Source organism: Mus pahari, chromosome 2 (assembly GCF_900095145.1).
Source record: "Mus pahari chromosome 2, PAHARI_EIJ_v1.1, whole genome shotgun sequence".
Classification (NCBI taxonomy): domain Eukaryota; kingdom Metazoa; phylum Chordata; class Mammalia; order Rodentia; family Muridae; genus Mus; species Mus pahari.
The window spans coordinates 27,435,365-27,452,946 of NC_034591.1; the positions used below are offsets into that span (position 1 = coordinate 27,435,365).

Genomic DNA, 17,582 nt, shown 5'->3' on the forward strand with positions numbered 1-17,582 from the left:
AGCTGATAAAGAACTTGCCATGGGGACCTGAATCTGCACTGAAAGACACAACCAACCAAAGGCCAGGCATGGTAACATGTGCATGCAATCCCAGAGCTCAAGTGGTACAGACAGAAAGATCCCTGGGGCTCCCTGGCTAAGCAGCCTAGCATACTTGATGAATTCCAGGCTGGTGGATAGACCCAGTTTCTGAAAAGAGGTGGGTAGTACTTAAGGAACGACCACAGAGATTATCCTCTGGCCTCCGTATAAACTTCTGCATACACACACTCAGTTTTGGAAAGCATTCTAGGGATTTAACTCCATGGAGTACTTGCCCCACATATACAAGGCTATGAGATACTTGTTCAGGGCTACAACTACTCCCAAAATATTAAAAATCCTTTGTAAACCTTTTAAAGCCCGCTCTTAGCTGAGATATCTGTTTGCTTTCTATTGTTTTATTGTGAGATGTAGCTATGAAGATGAGTGAATGTTTGTGGTTGGTATCCTCTCCTGTTTTCCTATCTGAGTAGACTGAGCTGTGTACTTCATGGGAAGCCAGGCAGGTGCAATAAGCCTGTCAAGTGTCAGATTGCTTACACATACCCTGTGGCAGATGGAGAGTCCAATACCTGATAGTGAAGAGACGAGGAGAGCAACTGTTTTCAGGCAGGAAATGATAACTTAAGGCTCTGCGTTTTGTCAGTGCATCTGGCAACAGCTAAGCATGGCTTAAGCCTTATAGAATTCCAACCTTAAGCTTAAAAATACATTCTCGTATGCCAGCGTTGGAAATGGAATCTCCAGCTGCTGCCAACCTAGACAGCCAAAGGAAATAGAAATCCTGTATTGTTCAGAAGCGCAGCCTTGGGAGGGGCTGTTACTGGGCAGCTGTGTAAACTGAGTTAATCCCGTGGCTTCTCCTGCAGACTCTCGGTTCTAAGTGGGAATGAACCATAAGGACATGGGAACGTAAAGGTGTTGGGTCATATTCCTGCACGCTGAAGGTTTGCATTTCCTTGTGGGTATGGATGGGTATCAGAACAGTGCAGGTGATGGCAGGGAGCTCAGGGAGTCATGACCTTGGCTATGCTTTCCTTGGGCTTTCTCTTTTTCTTTAACTTTCTCATTTCCTCTTTCCCTCTTCTCCTATTCTGTCTTCTGTTGAAACTCACACTCCCTGGGGGCAAATGGATGGTAACATATGTAGTAGGATGTCTGCCCGGATGATCACATGAGTCCTATGCTCACAGAGGAATTAAGTCACTGCATTTCATGCATTTCACTTTTAAAATAGAGTTTTCTTGGTGTCACGCCTCTCACCAACTCTTTTGCTTCTCCTTCATTTGTAAACTCTTGTAGGTGGAGATCTTTCTGTTCTGCCCTCCACTTCCTTACTGGCTTAGACTTTCAAGTTCCTGGCTCGTGGGATTCTGATATTAAATCAGTAGTGTGCTGTGCCTGTAAGGTGTACACAGATTCTTCGGGCAGAGATTGTTGGAATTTCTGAATGATGAAGTAGAGTGGAACTGGGGATGTGAGCTAGGATTCACATGAAAATCAATACTCCTAATAATTGATAACAATAGAAATAAAGAGAAGCGGATGTCTTAGCTTGAGGGACGGGGGCTGTGATCAAACACCACCACCAAAGTAACTGGGAGTAGAGGGTCTACTTGACTTACACTACCCGACGGAGCTGTTCATCCTCAGAGGAATTCGGGGCAGGAACCTGGAGGCAGAAGCTGATGCAGAGGCCATGGAGGGGTGCTGCTTACTGGCTTGCTCCTCATGATTTGCTCAGTCTGCTTTCTTACAGGACCCAGGGATGGTACCACCCACCATAGGGGCTGGACTCTTCCCCCATCAATAACAATTTAAAAAATTTCCCCTGCAAGTTTGCCCACTGCCTGATCTTGTGGAGACATTTTCTTAATTGAGGGCCCCTCCACTCAAATGACTTTAGCTTGTGTCAAGTTGACATAAACTATTCAGGACAGGGGGCGGAGGTGAAGGAGTGTTGGCAGAAAAGAAACAAACTCCTGTGAGTGTTTAATATCTGCTGGACACTGCGATGGGATCTTTGCTTACGCTGGTGCATTAGTTGAGGTCAAAAGTATGGCTGTTTGCCTTTAACCATAAACAAACAGAAGCCAAAGTGACCAAACCTGGGTTTGTAACACCAGTGAGTGAAACTGAGCTTATATATGTGCATGTGTATGTGTATTGTATGTGTATTGTATGTGTATGTGTATAACTACCATGATAGCTAACATGAGGCAGGAGCTTAAGAATGGACCAGGAAATAAAACAGACATCAGAGACAGTTGGAATCAGACTGGGTGGTGGTTGGTTTGGAATCTACACTGTATGGAGTAGATAATTTGAACTTTAAACTATCTGTTTTGGAGTCAGTGTCACTAGGTAGAGGAAGAAACAGAAAAAGGTGAGGTGGGCTTGTGCTCCATTATATTGAAACTGGAAGGTTTGGGGATGCGCGATGAGATGTGGGAGGCTGAGGAATCATGGGAAGGGCATGTTTGGCCATGGACACCAGGGAAGGGAGCACAGCACGAGAGCCCCCGGGGTGAAATGAGGTGAGAGAATGGAACTCTGCTATGGCGAGCAGAGCAGGAATGGTGGTGGCATGCATCGACCGATCCTCGGATGGATGGAATTAAGTGTAATTCAGCTGCACTTGGCCCTAAGCCCAGCAGAGGCAAGCTGGGAATTGGATAATGGGTGAGAGGATATGCTATGATTAGACAGGGAAAAGCCCGTCCTCTGAGATGTGTATGATCTGTCTTCCTGACGGATTGCCATCCATAAGTGGGAAAGACAAGCTTTTTAAGTGTGTGAAGTGAACATTAATTAGTTAGCATGGGTGACTCCGAGTCCTGTTTTCTGGACCGAGTGTCAGAATTGCCAGGGGACTCTTTAACTCACTTACCTCAAGTTTTGTGTCCCAGCCTACCCCCAGATGCTCTGCAGTGCAAGGAGATACCGAGGGTGGGACCGGCAAGGCCCCTCGGAAATCCTGTGGAGGTTAGTGCTTTCGCTGTGTTTAAGTCGCTGTGTAAGGAAGGCACCGCACTATGCGTGAAAGTCCATTCATTTTCCAAACCCTTTACGGGCACTCTATTGAGGTTTCTTATTCCCCTGGGGGTTGATGCTAAGTGTCTAACTTGGAATGGATCCAAAAAAATCGATACACAGTCAGACCTTCTAGAGTTGCGTCCTTCCACAGTGTGGCTCTGCTACACTTAAAAAGATGAGCTTTTGCACTTTTCTCCTTAATTCACCTTCTTTTTTAGTCTCTTCAGTGCTTTTTGGGTTGTCTTAACAGTCTTAGTTCTATGGCTTAGAATACCATCATTGGTAATTAGCGCCGTCAGACATAACTGTCTACCTGCCTGCTTCCTTATCCTTGTACCCTTGCTCAGAAGACAAGCTAATTCTTCTTGTGGTTGAGCTTTGCAGCCATGGTGGCCTGCATATGACTGAACCTGTCTTTAGAATGAGCTCATGGGGTGTCCTATCCCTCCACATTGAACTGTTGGTTACTGATGGATTCTAAAGGAGGGACAGTCAATGTCTTCAGCTGTGTGTGTATGGGTGAGCCCATCAGATACCAGTGGATAATGACAAACTCTTGGTCACACAGATGACCCCGTTTAAAGTCAGTGGGTCATAAAACAAAGCAAAACGGCTTGGAGGTAAGAGATTTGTCAGGAGGAGGGAGACTTGCTGACATAGGGTGGGAGAGAAAGGGAAGATGGCAGATGAGAGTAATTAGAATGTATTACATATGTATACATATGTATGTATATGTGTATGTTTGTGCATTGTACATATACAAGGAATTGTTAAAGAAGAAAATTAATTTTAAAATGTCACAACCAATACAGGTTGTTTTTGGAATGTGATTTGTTCCAGATGACCGGAATATGTAGCTAAAGCTGGGCCAGGCGATTTTGCCCGGGGAGCACATAGGAAATAGTTGGGGAGAGATAGGGAAAGGGGAGAACTGAATGTTCCACAAATTTCCCCTGTCTGCTTTCAACTGAGGACAGCATGGCTACTGCTCAAACAGTGACTTTCATATTTAAGGATTATACTTTGACCACTGAAAAAAAATGTCAGCTGCATCGATTCCAATGGCTTAGTCTCCACTCGCTAAGAGCATGACAGCTTCTCAGGCAGCTTTTGTAAGTAACACCATCATTTTTCCTCCTGCCAGACATCTCACATCTCGGGGCTGAATGGTGTTAGCCACCAGTATTTTCAATATAGACTTTTTTGTTCATTCTGCCACTTTTCAAACAAAGAAAGAAAAGTAAAGATCAAAGCGTGTAATCTGTGGTTTAGAGCTGTGGTCCACCACACCAGGGAGAGCTCCTGTGAACAGGCTCCGTGAGCAGGTACTTCCTCTCCACACAACTCCTCAGGCTATTTACATGCCTATGGATTTGGGGCTCAGCTTTTAAGTCCTCTGCAGCTGAAGGGCTTCAAGCTTTATTCCAGAGCTTCAGCCCCTGGGCTCCCTTTGGATATTTTGATGTATCAGCTGAGTGACTATGATTTCTGTCCATTGACACCCAAATGTCCCCCGGTGTGCTCAAAGGTTGCTCCTTGATGCGCACAGATTAAACTTTTCTGTCTGTCATTTCCCTTTTGGTTTTCTCCCTCCATTATCTGAGCCGTCTTCTTTGTTTTCTCAAAAGATAAATGGTTGTAGAATATTTCTTTTCCTTTCCTATCCCTCAATAACCCCTTGAAGGACTCCATCCTCTGGCTATGCAAGACACAATCTCAATGGCTGACCTGAATTCCACTTCCTTCCCAGTGCAGGTGCAGGAGAATCTGAGTGATGCTGGCACAGTCTCCCAGCAGCTTGCCTAATTTCTAGTGTCTGCTCCTATTGTTATACAGGCAGGGACAAGTATAGGGTTGAACAACTTCCAATTTTACTTTGTTCCCTTCCCTTTCAGAAAGCTGCTGTGATTGTCCATCTCCCACTTCTATCAAATAGAAGTCTTTTTTTTTTTCTTTCCCTGATACTCTCAGGCTTCACCTCTGCGCACATACACACTTCAGCTGAAGTTTATATTCTTTGTCTGGATTCCTCACTTCTCCTGGACACACCCACCTGGCTTCTCATCTTTCCGCATCTCCATCTTTCGACATTCTGATCTTCCCTTCATTTGTGAGTTCCTGATACTGTAGGGTATCCAGTTCATGGTCTGCTGACTCCACTGTGGTCGATTTTCCCAGATCTTTGCTATGTATTCATCTATTTTGATGGGTGCTTCTTTGAGGTTAAGCTTCAGGGCTTGGATGTGTGTTGTGCATCACAGTATGTGAAAGTTTGAATTTAGTTTCCACCATGCAGTGGCTTGACAGCCTACATTTCAGTGTAGGCTTCCTCCTTCCTTGTTTCCGGAATGGAAGAGTGTATGATCACTAGTAACTGATAACAGTGTTCTCCAAATTTCTTGTATTGGAAAATGCTTTGGCCTCATTATAAACACTGCCATGGTGTCATTAACTTGTTAAGCCTTGGGGCTGGAGAGATAGCTTAGCAGTGAGGATATTTGCTGCTCTCACAAAGGACCCAGATTCGAGTCCCAGTACCCACATGGCTTACAACCACCTGAAATTCTAGATCCAGAGAATTCGATACCCTCTTTTAACCTCTCTGCAGACTCAATGAATGCATGTGGTACACATACACTCATGCAGGCAAAGCAATCATACGCATAAAATAAGTGTTTTTTTTTTAAGTGATAAATACAATTATACCTCATTTGGATGAATTTTCCTCAGAATTCAACACAGGTTCGGCTCCTATTTCTTGTGTACATCACTGCCCTTTACTGAGTAAGGTCAGTACCAAAATAAGAATATTGCACTCAGTATGCAAATGAACGTTTATAGAAATAGTGTTATTTGGGAGATGAAATTAAGTGTGACAGATTGGGAGGAGTTTAGAGAAAGAAAAAGATTTGCATGTTGGGTCTTCGGCAGCTGTCTCCTGAGAGGCATGTAATGGTAGGCAAAATGGAATTTCCCTAAGCTGTGTGGAGGACTGTTTATCCAGTCCATAGAAATCAGAGCGGGGGGCACACGCTAGGGTTCCTGACAGCCTATTTGATTTGTGCGGCGTGGAGATGAATTGCTCCATTAGCATCTAAACTCAAAGCCGTCATGAGACTTCTTTTTTTTTTTTTCAACCTTCTCTTTTGTTTATCTGTGAAGAAACTTGGACAGAAAACTCCTTGCTTCCCTGAAAGTCAGTTGATATTCTTTTTCAAGCCAGATGACACCACCAAATTTCTTTAGTCACTTTATGGGTACATAATAGGAAAAGAATCCCACTATGCTATAGCCAAACTAAGTTCTTGTTGCTGCTTCTTCAACACAGGCTAACTAATACAACCTATTATTGCCCCCAAGTCACGTTTGCGCGCTGCATTTCCTTTTGAGTGATTTTTGTAATGATAATACAAATAGGATTACTTAGGTCGTCTCTTACTTTCTTTCTCTCCTTTTCTCCAAGGAAGCAAACATGTCTGACAAAAGCGACCTAAAGGCTGAGCTGGAGCGCAAAAAGCAGCGCTTAGCGCAGATAAGAGAGGAGAAGAAACGGAAGGAAGAGGAGAGGAAAAAGAAAGAGGTGAGGCTGGAATTGGGTTGCTGTGGGCTCAAAGGATCCCTGGGACCCAACGAACAGGTTACACGGACGGACAGGATCCCCTTTGAGAATTCTCATGACATTTGAATAAAATGTGTGAGGGTATCTGCGCACTCTGAAGAAGAAGGACATTTCTACTGGGTAAGTGCTGTCAGGCATTACCTAAGCACTGGATACTGTGTGACTCAACAGTCCCAAGCCCATGTTCACTCCAGATTTGAGTAGAATTCTGGAAGTGGTTTGTGATCCCTCTTCTGGTAGCCGTTCTTTAACCATTCTGGGATTTGTTCTTTTAGCCTTACTTTGGGTAAAATGATTAATTTACTTTATGGAACTTCTAAGGTTAGAAGGCCCTTCTCTCCCGCTGCCTGGAACCTAGCAAGTGTTTATACTTGTGTTAGTTTTAAGGGAGCAAAAAAAATCTTCCTGTGAACTAATTTCTATGCACTTATTTTGTAAGACACTACCAGTACAGTTATTTTAGAAGACAAAATAGAGAACAGTGCTGGTGGATTTCAGTTTATTCCTACACACTGCACATTTTCCCTGTTCAATATGAATCCTTGGGCTGGGTAAGTGGGTTATGATAGTAAGGTGGGTGGGTAGCGTAGAATAGTGTCAGCTGCTACGGCATTAGGGGGTTTTAGAGACCTTCCGCTGTGGCCCTTCTTCATGTCACCAAACAGCAAGGACCCAGAGGCAGGACAGGACAGCTTTTCTCCGGGTAAACTCAGGTAAACTCTTGACCTCAAATTCAAAGCCTGTCTGTCATATGTCGTCGTCTCCCATCTCAATCCAAGAAGTGATTTATTTATTCTTGTATTCTCCAATTTGCTGTGACAGTTTAGAAACGATGCATTTGATGAACAAAAACCAGAGGGCAAAGATATTTGCCAATAGTTTTCTAGAAAGAAATCTTTGTACAGTGTGCTATCCCTACAGTAAGAGAAACTGGAGCTTCTCCCCACACAGGAATTTTTTTTTTTTCAGAAAAAAAAAAAAAGTGCACATTGGTGCCTCGTGATCTAAGTAGATGCTACTTCATTCTACAAGTTTAAGAGAGTAAAATAGCAGATTTACAGTGTTTCTTATTTTCCAACAAAGAAAGACATAATTGCAGTTACAGTTTAGCCTTCTGGCTTCTCCCACCTTTCCGTGCCTTACGCTGTGATTGATGTGATAGCGTGCTTGTCCTTGATATTCTGCATAATGGTTTTTCCCTGCAAGATCTTTGCTGTTATGTATGCAGGTTGTGGGTGAAATAGAGGTGAGAACTGACATGGACGGCTATTCATTTGTATAGGAAGCCCCCAAAAAGCATTAGGTAATTATGTTTCCCTTCTCTCAAACGTCAACAGTTACTGTATCTTCAAAGCACCTGCTATTCCTTGCTAATAATGGGTTTCCTTTTAAACTGACATTCTAACATCCAAATTGAATTTCATGGAATTACTATGAAGGATGGTGTGATATAAGAAATCTAGTTCCAAATTAGGCTGTCTGGTCCATCTTTTTTTTTTTTTTTTTAATACGTTTTGGGAGAATCGTGAGCCAACAGCAGTTCAAGGCTAGCTTTCATTTATTTATTTATTGTTCTATTTATTTATTTATTTATTTATTTATTTATTTATTTATTATTGTTATTATTATTGCTCCCAGAGCCTAGGAGGCAGGCAGCGCTTCTGGCCTCCGTATGCCTCTAGAATCCTAGCTACAGAAGCTCTTACTCCCTTCATTCCTTACCTGGCAGGGTAGTTCAAAGTCTCAAGGGCAATTCAGAGTCCTTCGCTCTCATCTTCTCTACCATTCAGAAGGTGCAAATCAGGACTCAATTCTGGGTTTCCCTGGCCATATTGTATTTGAAGCATGCCTTGGCTTTAAATATCCTCTCTGCACAATCGCTCATCCCTCAGGAAGCTCTTTCTTTTGTATCGTTTAAGCATCGGTTTTTTTAAAAATTCCAACTATTTGTCTATTTGGCGAGTGACTAGGTTGGGACGTGTGTGTGTGCTACAGTAAATGTGTGAAGTTCCTTGACTCCTTCACTCCTTCCACCACGTGGGTCCCAATGATTGAACTTGAAGATAATCAGGCTACTTACAGAAGGGTTTATTTGGGACTTACACTTCCAGAGAGATAAGAAACCGTCACCTTCATGACAGGCGGGGAGGGAACAGAGCAATAGGAGAAGTGACAGCTCTCAGGCTCCTAGCTCAACCAGGAAACAGAGAGCATGAACTTGGGTTGGTGGAGGATTTTGAAACCTCAGAGACACACTTCCGTCAGTAAGACCATACCCTTACGCCTCCCCAGACAGTGTCATCAACTCAGGAGGAAGTCAAGCCTCACTCTACGGGTGACATCTCATTAAAACCACTATCCCTGGGCAGCCATCCCACCAGTCCCTCTTTAAATATCCTTTGTAGACAGGCTGGCTCCATTTGTTTTGAGCAGCCAGTGTCATCAGACAGATGGTATTCAGCCTGCTTATGTACAGGAGCTTTTGCATTGTATGCAACTCAGAAACTTGGTTCTGCCCTTTACAGAATAACTTTTAGTGTAGGCCTCTGGGAACTTGTCTCCTTGACAGAGTTCTGTATCGATTCCAAAAGCTAACAGAGAGAAATGAGTCAGTGAATCCTAATAACCCTTCTCACTCATTGTTGTGACCAAGTACCAGACAAAGGCCACTTAAGGAAGAAGGGATTGTTTAGTTCGGTTTAAGTGATAAAGGCAGAGACTGTGCCACCTAGGGATCCATCCCTTCTGCAGACACCAAACCCAAACACTCTTGCTGAGGCCAAGAAGCGCTTGGCTGTTCCCTGAGAGCTTCTACCAGCACCTGACCAATACAGACTCGGATACTCACAGCCAACCATCAGAGTGAGCCTGGGAACCCCAATGGAAGAGTTAGAGGAAGGACTGAAGGAACTGAAGGGGATTACAACCCTATAGGGAGAACAATATCAACTAACTGAACCACCCAGAGCTCCCAGGGACTGAACCACCAACCAAAGAGTATACATGGAGGTACCCATGGCTCCAGCTGCATATGTAGCAGAGGATGGCTTTACCTGACATTAATGGGAAGAGAGGCCCTTGGTCCTGTGGAGGCTTGATGCTAGAGCAGTGAAGTGGGAGTGGGTGGAGGAACACCCTCATAGAGGTGAAGGGGAGGAGACAGAGGGGGATGGAATGAGGGTTTGTGGAGGGGTAACTGGGAAGGGGGATATTATTTGAAAAGTAAACAAATAAAATGATTAATAAAAAATAAGTAAAATAAAATATAGACATTTAAAAAAGGGATAAAGCCTTTTCAGGTGAAAAAGACATGGTAGCAAATGCTGCTTTAGTTTTGGTGACAAGCGCATGAGACATCTTGTCACACTATGTCCACAGTTAGGTAGAGAGCGATGAGCATGGTGGTACCCTATTTGTGTTCTCCTTTTTATTCAGCTTGGAACACCACCCCATCATGGGGTAGTGCTCCTCACATTGGGCACAGGTTTTTCTCTCTGGACACACCCTCACTGACATGCCTGTGTGTCTCTTAGGTGATTATAAGTTCCGTGAAGATGCCAATCAAGAATAACCACCACAGTGAGAAACGGTGTTTACTGTGCTTCTGAGGTCAGAGATGAGGGGGTGAACGGGCCCATAAAATAGATGCATACAGATTCTTGATCAGGATGGGATCTTAGAGTCCAAGAATCCTCATGAGGTTATGGTATCTTTAATGATTTGATTATTTTTAAAATGTGTGTGTGTGTGTGTGTGTGTGTACCAAATTTAATTCCTCTGAAAACTCAGTTCTTTTAGCTGCTCAGCCATCCCTCCAGCCCAGAGGTTACAGTATTTATTTACACTAACTAATTTATTTTGATCTTTTTCTAATGAAGAAATAAGTCCCACATACAAGAAACTGGCTCTCTGTTGTCTCCAGCTTCACAGAAAGCCTGTGGCCAGTCACTTCATTCGAACTCAGACCCTTGGCATCATTCTGTTCCTACAGGTTTCAAGGATCATCATGGTATGGAGAAGTATAACAAAATTTTTTTCTTCCCCCCTTCTTTCCTCTCTAAAACCACATTCCAACCAAAGTAAGCTACAATTTAAATATATAGGTGATATTTTTTTTTTTTTTTTTTTTTTTTTTTTTTTTTTTTATTTTTATTTTTCTTTTCTTAATTTATATCTCAAATCCTATTCCATTTTATAGACCAGGCTGGCCTCAAACTCAGAAATCCACCTGCCTCTGCCTCCCAAGTGCTGGGATTAAAGGCCTGCGCCACCAGGCCCGGCTATAGGTGATATTCTTGAAGCAAAAAATATTTCCTGCTTTGGATTTTGTTTTTCAGATCTGGAAATGTCTACACATGCACAAGTTGGAAATGTGTTGGGAGACCTAACACATTTTATACATGAAATTCATTTGCTTCATAAACACTTTATACACATAGGTTAGAGATGTTGTATATAATGTTTAAAATAATCTTCTTCAAAAACAAAGTTTCGTGGTATGGCATTCTGCATTCCCGAATCATGTTGACATTCAGAGCCTTTGAGATATTGGAATATTTTGCATTTCAGCTTGGGGATGCTCAATCTGTGTGTACACATTCCTCTGTGGCCCATACTCTGCATGGCAAGTTTGCTCTATTCTCATATCGTCCTTCACCTGCTCATTAATTGTGCACACCCACGCATCTTTCTCTTCTCATCTCTGATGTTCCTCATTATGGCAAGCTATCTTTGACCCACCTAAATACAGGAATCGACAGGGGTAGGAGTCTATACTGTTTTTTATTTTTTTTAATTTTTATTTATTTTTATTTTTATTTTGTGTCTTTCCACACATGTTTTTTCAACATAGTATATGCACAACAAAAATAGACATAAAAGCTCTTTGAGGCAAGTACTGAAGACGCTGGTCGAAGCATTATAATACCATGAAGAGTTCCGACCTGCAGATTCCCATGGATCTCTGACCTCAAGGTTATGCAGTACTTAAACTGACTGCCACCATTCCTGATGCCTGAGCTAAGATGTTCTGATTTTTGTGTTGTTTGAAAGGAGTTAGAAATTGGCTTAAGAATTTAAGTTTGACATTTTATAAACTTTATTTAGGCCCATTTTTAAAATGAAACAAATAGATTCAGAATTAAAAAAGGAACAAAGTGCCCTTTTGGTGCAAACCTGGGTGGCTTCCTGTCTACGATGATGGAGAGAAGAGGGAATTAGGGCCACCTGGGTTGATTATCCCCAACAGTGGAGAAAATTGCACAGGGAAAACTCACTTTCCGCTCCCTTGGACGCCAGTTGCTTTCTTGGCTGCAGTATTATGGCTGAAATCTGATTTAAAAATAAATATAGTGGCCAGCATTTAAGAGACAGGCCCAATTTCATGAAAACTGGGCTTCAGTGCAGTGAGGTGAATTTAATGGAGGCCACCCTGAAGTTTTTCACTCTGACCTTGGTCTTAGACTGAATTGCTAGAAACAGGGACAGACTAAGACTTTCTCCCCTGTCTTCACCTGCTCCCTAATGAATGTGAACCTGTCTTTGAAAAAGGATGGACAACGCTCAGCTGGCAAATCTTCTTTCTTTGGTTATCCTCTCTGGACCTCAGCTGTGATTATGCCTCGCAAGCAAAAATATCGTTTGCTGGGAAAGGCAGCCTTTGGGTTTTTAATTACTAGTGATGCTAACTCAGTCCACGATGAGTCATTAAATCACGGCGGGAATCTGTAGTTCATACTGGAGAGAATCGTAAGGTTTAGCACTAGGCCACTAACCTCGGTCTCTTGGAAGAGATTTATACTTGGTTTTGTTTACTGTGCTGAGTGATAACTGGCTTGGCTCTGATAAGCTCTGGTTATCAAGCGGCACAGTTCTTCTGGCCAGCTTTGGGCATTGATAGCTTTCCTAAGCTTTTGAAGGCCTAGATGAGCAGTTACTGTCAATATATTCCAGTTTGTTGATTTGTTTCTTAGAGAATTAAAAAAGTAAAAATATAGAACTAGTGGGATGACCAGGCAGAAAAAGCACTTGACTCTCAAACCAGGCCACCTGAGGACAATCTCTGGAAGCCACCCAGAAACCAATCGGTGGTAGCCTAGAGTACCCAGCAGCAAGACACTGTAAGAGAGACCCTGCCTCAACAAGGTAAAAGGAGAGAACTGACTTCTAAAAGTTGCATTCTGACCTCTACACTCAAACTGTGTGATATGCAGGCACACCCCCAATCTCTCTCTCTCTCTCTCTCTCTCTCTCTCTCTCTCTCTCTCTCTCTCTCTCACACACACACACACACACACACACACACACAGAAACTGACAGAGACAAACAGAAAGACATACACACTAACAAATAAATAATACAAGTGTGGGCTTGTGAGATGGCTCAGCAGGTGTGGGCGCCTGCCACCGAGCATGTTGACCTGAGTTTGAGCCTCAGATCCCACTTGGTGGAAGGAGATATCCGACTCTTGCAAGTTGTCCTCTGACTGCTGCCTCCATGCCTTGGCACCTGCCCACCCACTCTGCCGTCCCACACCTAAATGAATCCATGTAAAAAGTTAATCTTGTAAAGGAAGACAAAGCAGGCAATGAGTGGAACACACTCAGTACAGAGGAAGTGAACATTTGGGAATACTGTTTTGGTATGATGTGTGTTGGCCATGTTGACACACAATTTGGCCTCTATTATATTTCTTGAGGGCACACCATTTAAAATTAGAATGCCTCTCAAACCCCAAGTCCTAGCTGTACCTTTCCACACAGAATGCCTATGAGAGAAGGTTTGGTCTGCTATTCCCAAGTTCATTTAAAAGGGAAAGATTGGGGAGATCATTTTCATTTATCCTGTGAAGTCTTCACTAGCGCCTGTCATTTCCATGGATACTGTCTTCCTCATTTCCATGGATACTGTCTTCCTCATTTCCATGGATACTGTCTTCCATCATTACGTTCTTGTGGACGGAAATGGCTTTCGTGAGCTCTGAATTTCTAGACTTCTAAATATCTCCTCTTCACAGTAGTGTTGTGAAGGAAAAGGTCCCTAAATGGAATGTAGTTGAAAGGAATTGATCTAAGAAATGTATTCACCTACGATTCTATGACCATAAAATAATGCCTGCCAAAGTCAGATATTAATTCATTCATGAAACACATTTTTTACTATGTGTTATATAGCTCAGGCACTGACCCATGGATGAACACCTTGTGGTGAACAGGTCAATTATGTTGCCCTCAGTAAAACCGAGAGCTCAGCTGAGGCTAAGCTCATCTCTGAAATACCATGCTACTCCATGTAGCAATACTAAGGCAGATTTTACTTCCTTCGGGTTTTTCTTGACCTGTATTAAATAGTGGTTGTAGCACATCTATTTTCTTTCATCTCTCCCTTCCCCTCGCTCTCTATCCTTAACTGTGTAAAAGGTGAACATGGTGGAGATCCTCATTCTCATCGTCTATTTTTTTCTCAGCTCTGTCTTTGCTCGTTGGGCGCCCTGCCTTTGAAATATGCTTCGGTTGTTTAAATATCGTAATGGGAAAAGAGCATGTGTTTTCGTATCATCCCAAAACTCCCTGCATTATCCTGTCTTGGGCACATAGAAATTCATTACACTCATTGAGGGAATACACCCACTAGGACGCCCAATACCAATGAACAATAAAGGATGTCTGATAATAGGCTAGTTGGTTTGCTGGGCTTCAAGAGAGCTTCACTGGTGTGTGCTCATTAAAGTTGCTTGAGAAGTAGATAGTAGCATTCTCATGCTGTAGAGTTGGGCAAATGTCCTTAGTTTGCAATTCCGCTTAGAATACCTTTCCTCGGGTTCCTTTTAAAAATATTTTAGCTAATTATTTAAAAAATTCTACACAATGCAATTTTATCATCTTTGCCCCTCCTCCAAGACCCATGCTACTCTCTTTTAAACTTATTAACTCATTTTTGCTTCCAATATATTTTGGGGGGGGGGGCGTGTGGCCATCCGTTGAAGCATGGTCTACGTCCCAGTAGCATACTCTTAAAGAAAACTGACACCTCATCTCCTGACAGCTATCAGCTACTGACAGCTCCTCAGGTAGAGGTGACACGCCATGCCCTCTTCCAACCGATATTGTACTTTTCTTTGCCAGAGCTTACCCACATCTTGTGAATGTTGTCATAAGCACTATGAACTCATACTTGGAACCTCTCGGTTGGACCTTGAAAACAGTTTCATTGTAGCCATTCATTACATCTTTATAAACTCTCCACCCCTCTTCTTCAATGATCTATTGGCCTTGGAGAAAGGAGTGTGATCAGTGGAAAGCTTCCTCAGAAAGCTCAAAATAGATCTCTCCCATGATGCAGCTGTATCACTTTTGAACATGTCCCAAGACTCTACATTCCACTAAATCACTCTAGTCACACTAACCAGGAACTCACAACATCCAAGATGTGTGTCAGCTGATGAGTGGATAACGAAAATTAGCTACAATTTTATAATCAAAACTAATTCAGCTGTTAAGAAAAAAGAAATGGTGGCATTATCAGGTAAATAGAAGGAGTTGGAGGCAATCATTCTCGATGAGGTAACTCAGACCCAGAAAATACCAGTGGTTGTACGCTTGGGGTGTTTGCATATGTGTGTTCTACTGGGATGCCCACAGAGGTCAAGAAGTGAGTTAGAGGCCACCGAGAGGGGCTAGTTTCAAAGGCAGGGAGACAGGATGCAGTGGTATAACGGGGCAATGATGAAACATGAATGGTTACATGGAGTGAGGAGGGCAAGATAGAGGAAGGAGCAGCGGGAGGGATGAGAGAGAACAGATACTGAAGTCCTTTGATTTCTACAGCTACCATTTTAGTTTGTCAAAATCCTATTTAAAAAACAAACAAACAAACAAACAAACCACCAATTAGGCATAAAATCTGACTTGAGTCTCCTTCAAGTTCTCTTCTAGATAATTCATAAAAGTAACTCCTAAGCAGAATTTTGTTCTGTTTTATTTGCACTATGGTTTCCTACTAAGTATTCTGAGTTAATGTGTTAATGGCTCCTGTGGAAATCTGAATCTAGTTTTTTTTCTTTTCTTTCTTTCTTTAAAACTAAAAGGTTGTTTTTTTTTTTTTCAGCTAGATTCCAGAAATTTCTATTTCTGTAATGTGAGTATTACTAAGAGGTGCTGAGCAAGGACCAGTGTCCCTGCAGGAACATAGAGGCCAAAACAGACAAGATTTACTTTTAAAGTAGCCCCGTTCAGAAATAGTTTGCCTTGACGGTTCTTTATAAATTTGAAAAGTTTCTCATTTTATTTCGGTTTATTGCATTTCATTTATTTTGTGTGCGTGTGTTTTGTGTGGCACACAGTTTCATTTTCCACCATACAGGTTCTAGAACTCAAACTTGGGGAGTCAGGTTCAGGTGCAAGTGCCGTTACGTGGGTTTTCCCAGACTGGAAAACTTTCATACACACCGTGTGATGGAGGTCGGGGAAAGCCCTCAACCAAAAGAGAGCCCCTGTCAGTCATTAACTGAGCCGTTAACGTGGTTTTCATCCTCCACACACAATTATACCTATGGAGCGCTCTGCCTGGTCTTTGCTCCAGGCGTTTTCCACTTCAATGAAGAAAAATCTTGCCCTTAGTTACGTCACTAACTTTCCTTGCTGATATCAAATCTTTTAGGCAGATATGCAGCAGAAGAAAGAGCCGGTTCAAGATGACTCCGATCTGGATCGCAAACGAAGGGAGACGGAGGCTTTGCTTCAGAGCATCGGCATATCACCGGAGCCCCCTCTAGGTACTTCCCCAAGCTTGCGTTGCTACTCCTCGTGTGTAGAGTACTATGTCCAGCATTACTGTGCTTAAGAGTTAGCTTTATTGTTGTTTTCTATGCTTAAAAAATAATCTGGGGCTTACTGTTCCAGTTGCATGTACTTTGTAGAACTGAGAGGGCTGGAAGGAGATGGGAATGATGCTTCCAGTCATCAGCAGTTGCTAACGTCACACTGGCTGATTCTATGCTCATAGTTTTCCCTTGTGTCACTAGCAGACTTGTTTATATTGTTAAGCGAGTATGTAGAAGACATCTTGGGATTTTTTTTTTTTAGCATCAAATTGCTCTTTGCTTCTGTTGATGAATCCCAACCTCTCTTTGCCTATTCAGTCAATGCTAATCTGGTTATAAATACCATGAACACTACATACATAGAATTATTCGATGACAAAAATAAGAGTGTTCAGTGGGAAATTTGTTTCAATTCATTTGGCTCGTGTATACCTTGATTTCATTGTTCGTTGACATTTCCACTGCAGCATTTCCTCCTCCAACTCATTCATTTCTAGCTGATGGTCTGTGACGTTTCTTGTCATGGAGGTCTGGGTATAGATTAACTTGTATTTTATTTGTTAAAGGTAGTTTGCATGAGCTTATTCTGTCACTATCTTGTGCATCTTTCATGGGTTCTTATCTTATTCTTTTCTTTATTTATCTTCCATACATCTAAAAATAATACAAAGGTGTCTGCAAAACTACATAATATCCATTACATTAAAAATAAAACCATTTAAATTCTGCATAGGAATAAATACTGTATCAGAGACATTTAAAATGTTTCATCTTTTAAATTCCATTCTTGGATTTCATATTAAAATAGAATTCCTTTTATTCTCATAGATCTTTTAATTAAGAAAATAAAGCCGGGCGGTGGTGGCACACGCCTTTAATCCCAGCACTTGGGAGGCAGAGGCAGGCGGATTTCTGAGTTTGAGGCCAGCTTGGTCTACAAAGTGAGTACTGGGACATCCAGGGCGATACAGAGAAACCCTGTCTCGAAAAAAAAAAAAAAAGAAAAAAAAAAGAAAAAAAAAAGAAAAGAAAAGAAAAGAAAAGAAATTAATTACCTATGTGAAA

At 42.3% G+C, this 17,582-nt stretch overlaps 1 protein-coding gene across 7 annotated transcripts in view; it reads left to right on the forward strand.

Annotated features, from left to right (window-relative positions):
• Dync1i1 (dynein cytoplasmic 1 intermediate chain 1) overlaps positions 1-17,582 on the forward strand; it is a 302,449-nt gene that overhangs the window by 23,980 nt on the left and 260,887 nt on the right. For 6 of the 7 annotated variants that reach the window (XM_021191724.1, XM_021191723.1, XM_021191726.1 and 3 more), the window contains exons 2-3: positions 6,542-6,658; positions 16,355-16,469. In XM_021191724.1, the coding sequence (XP_021047383.1) occupies positions 6,551-6,658; positions 16,355-16,469 (223 nt within the window). In that variant the 5' untranslated portion in view covers positions 6,542-6,550. Of the gene's footprint in view, positions 1-5,079; positions 5,189-6,541; positions 6,659-16,354; positions 16,470-17,582 lie in introns of those variants that run through there. The other variant, XM_029534598.1, reaches the window with a different exon arrangement.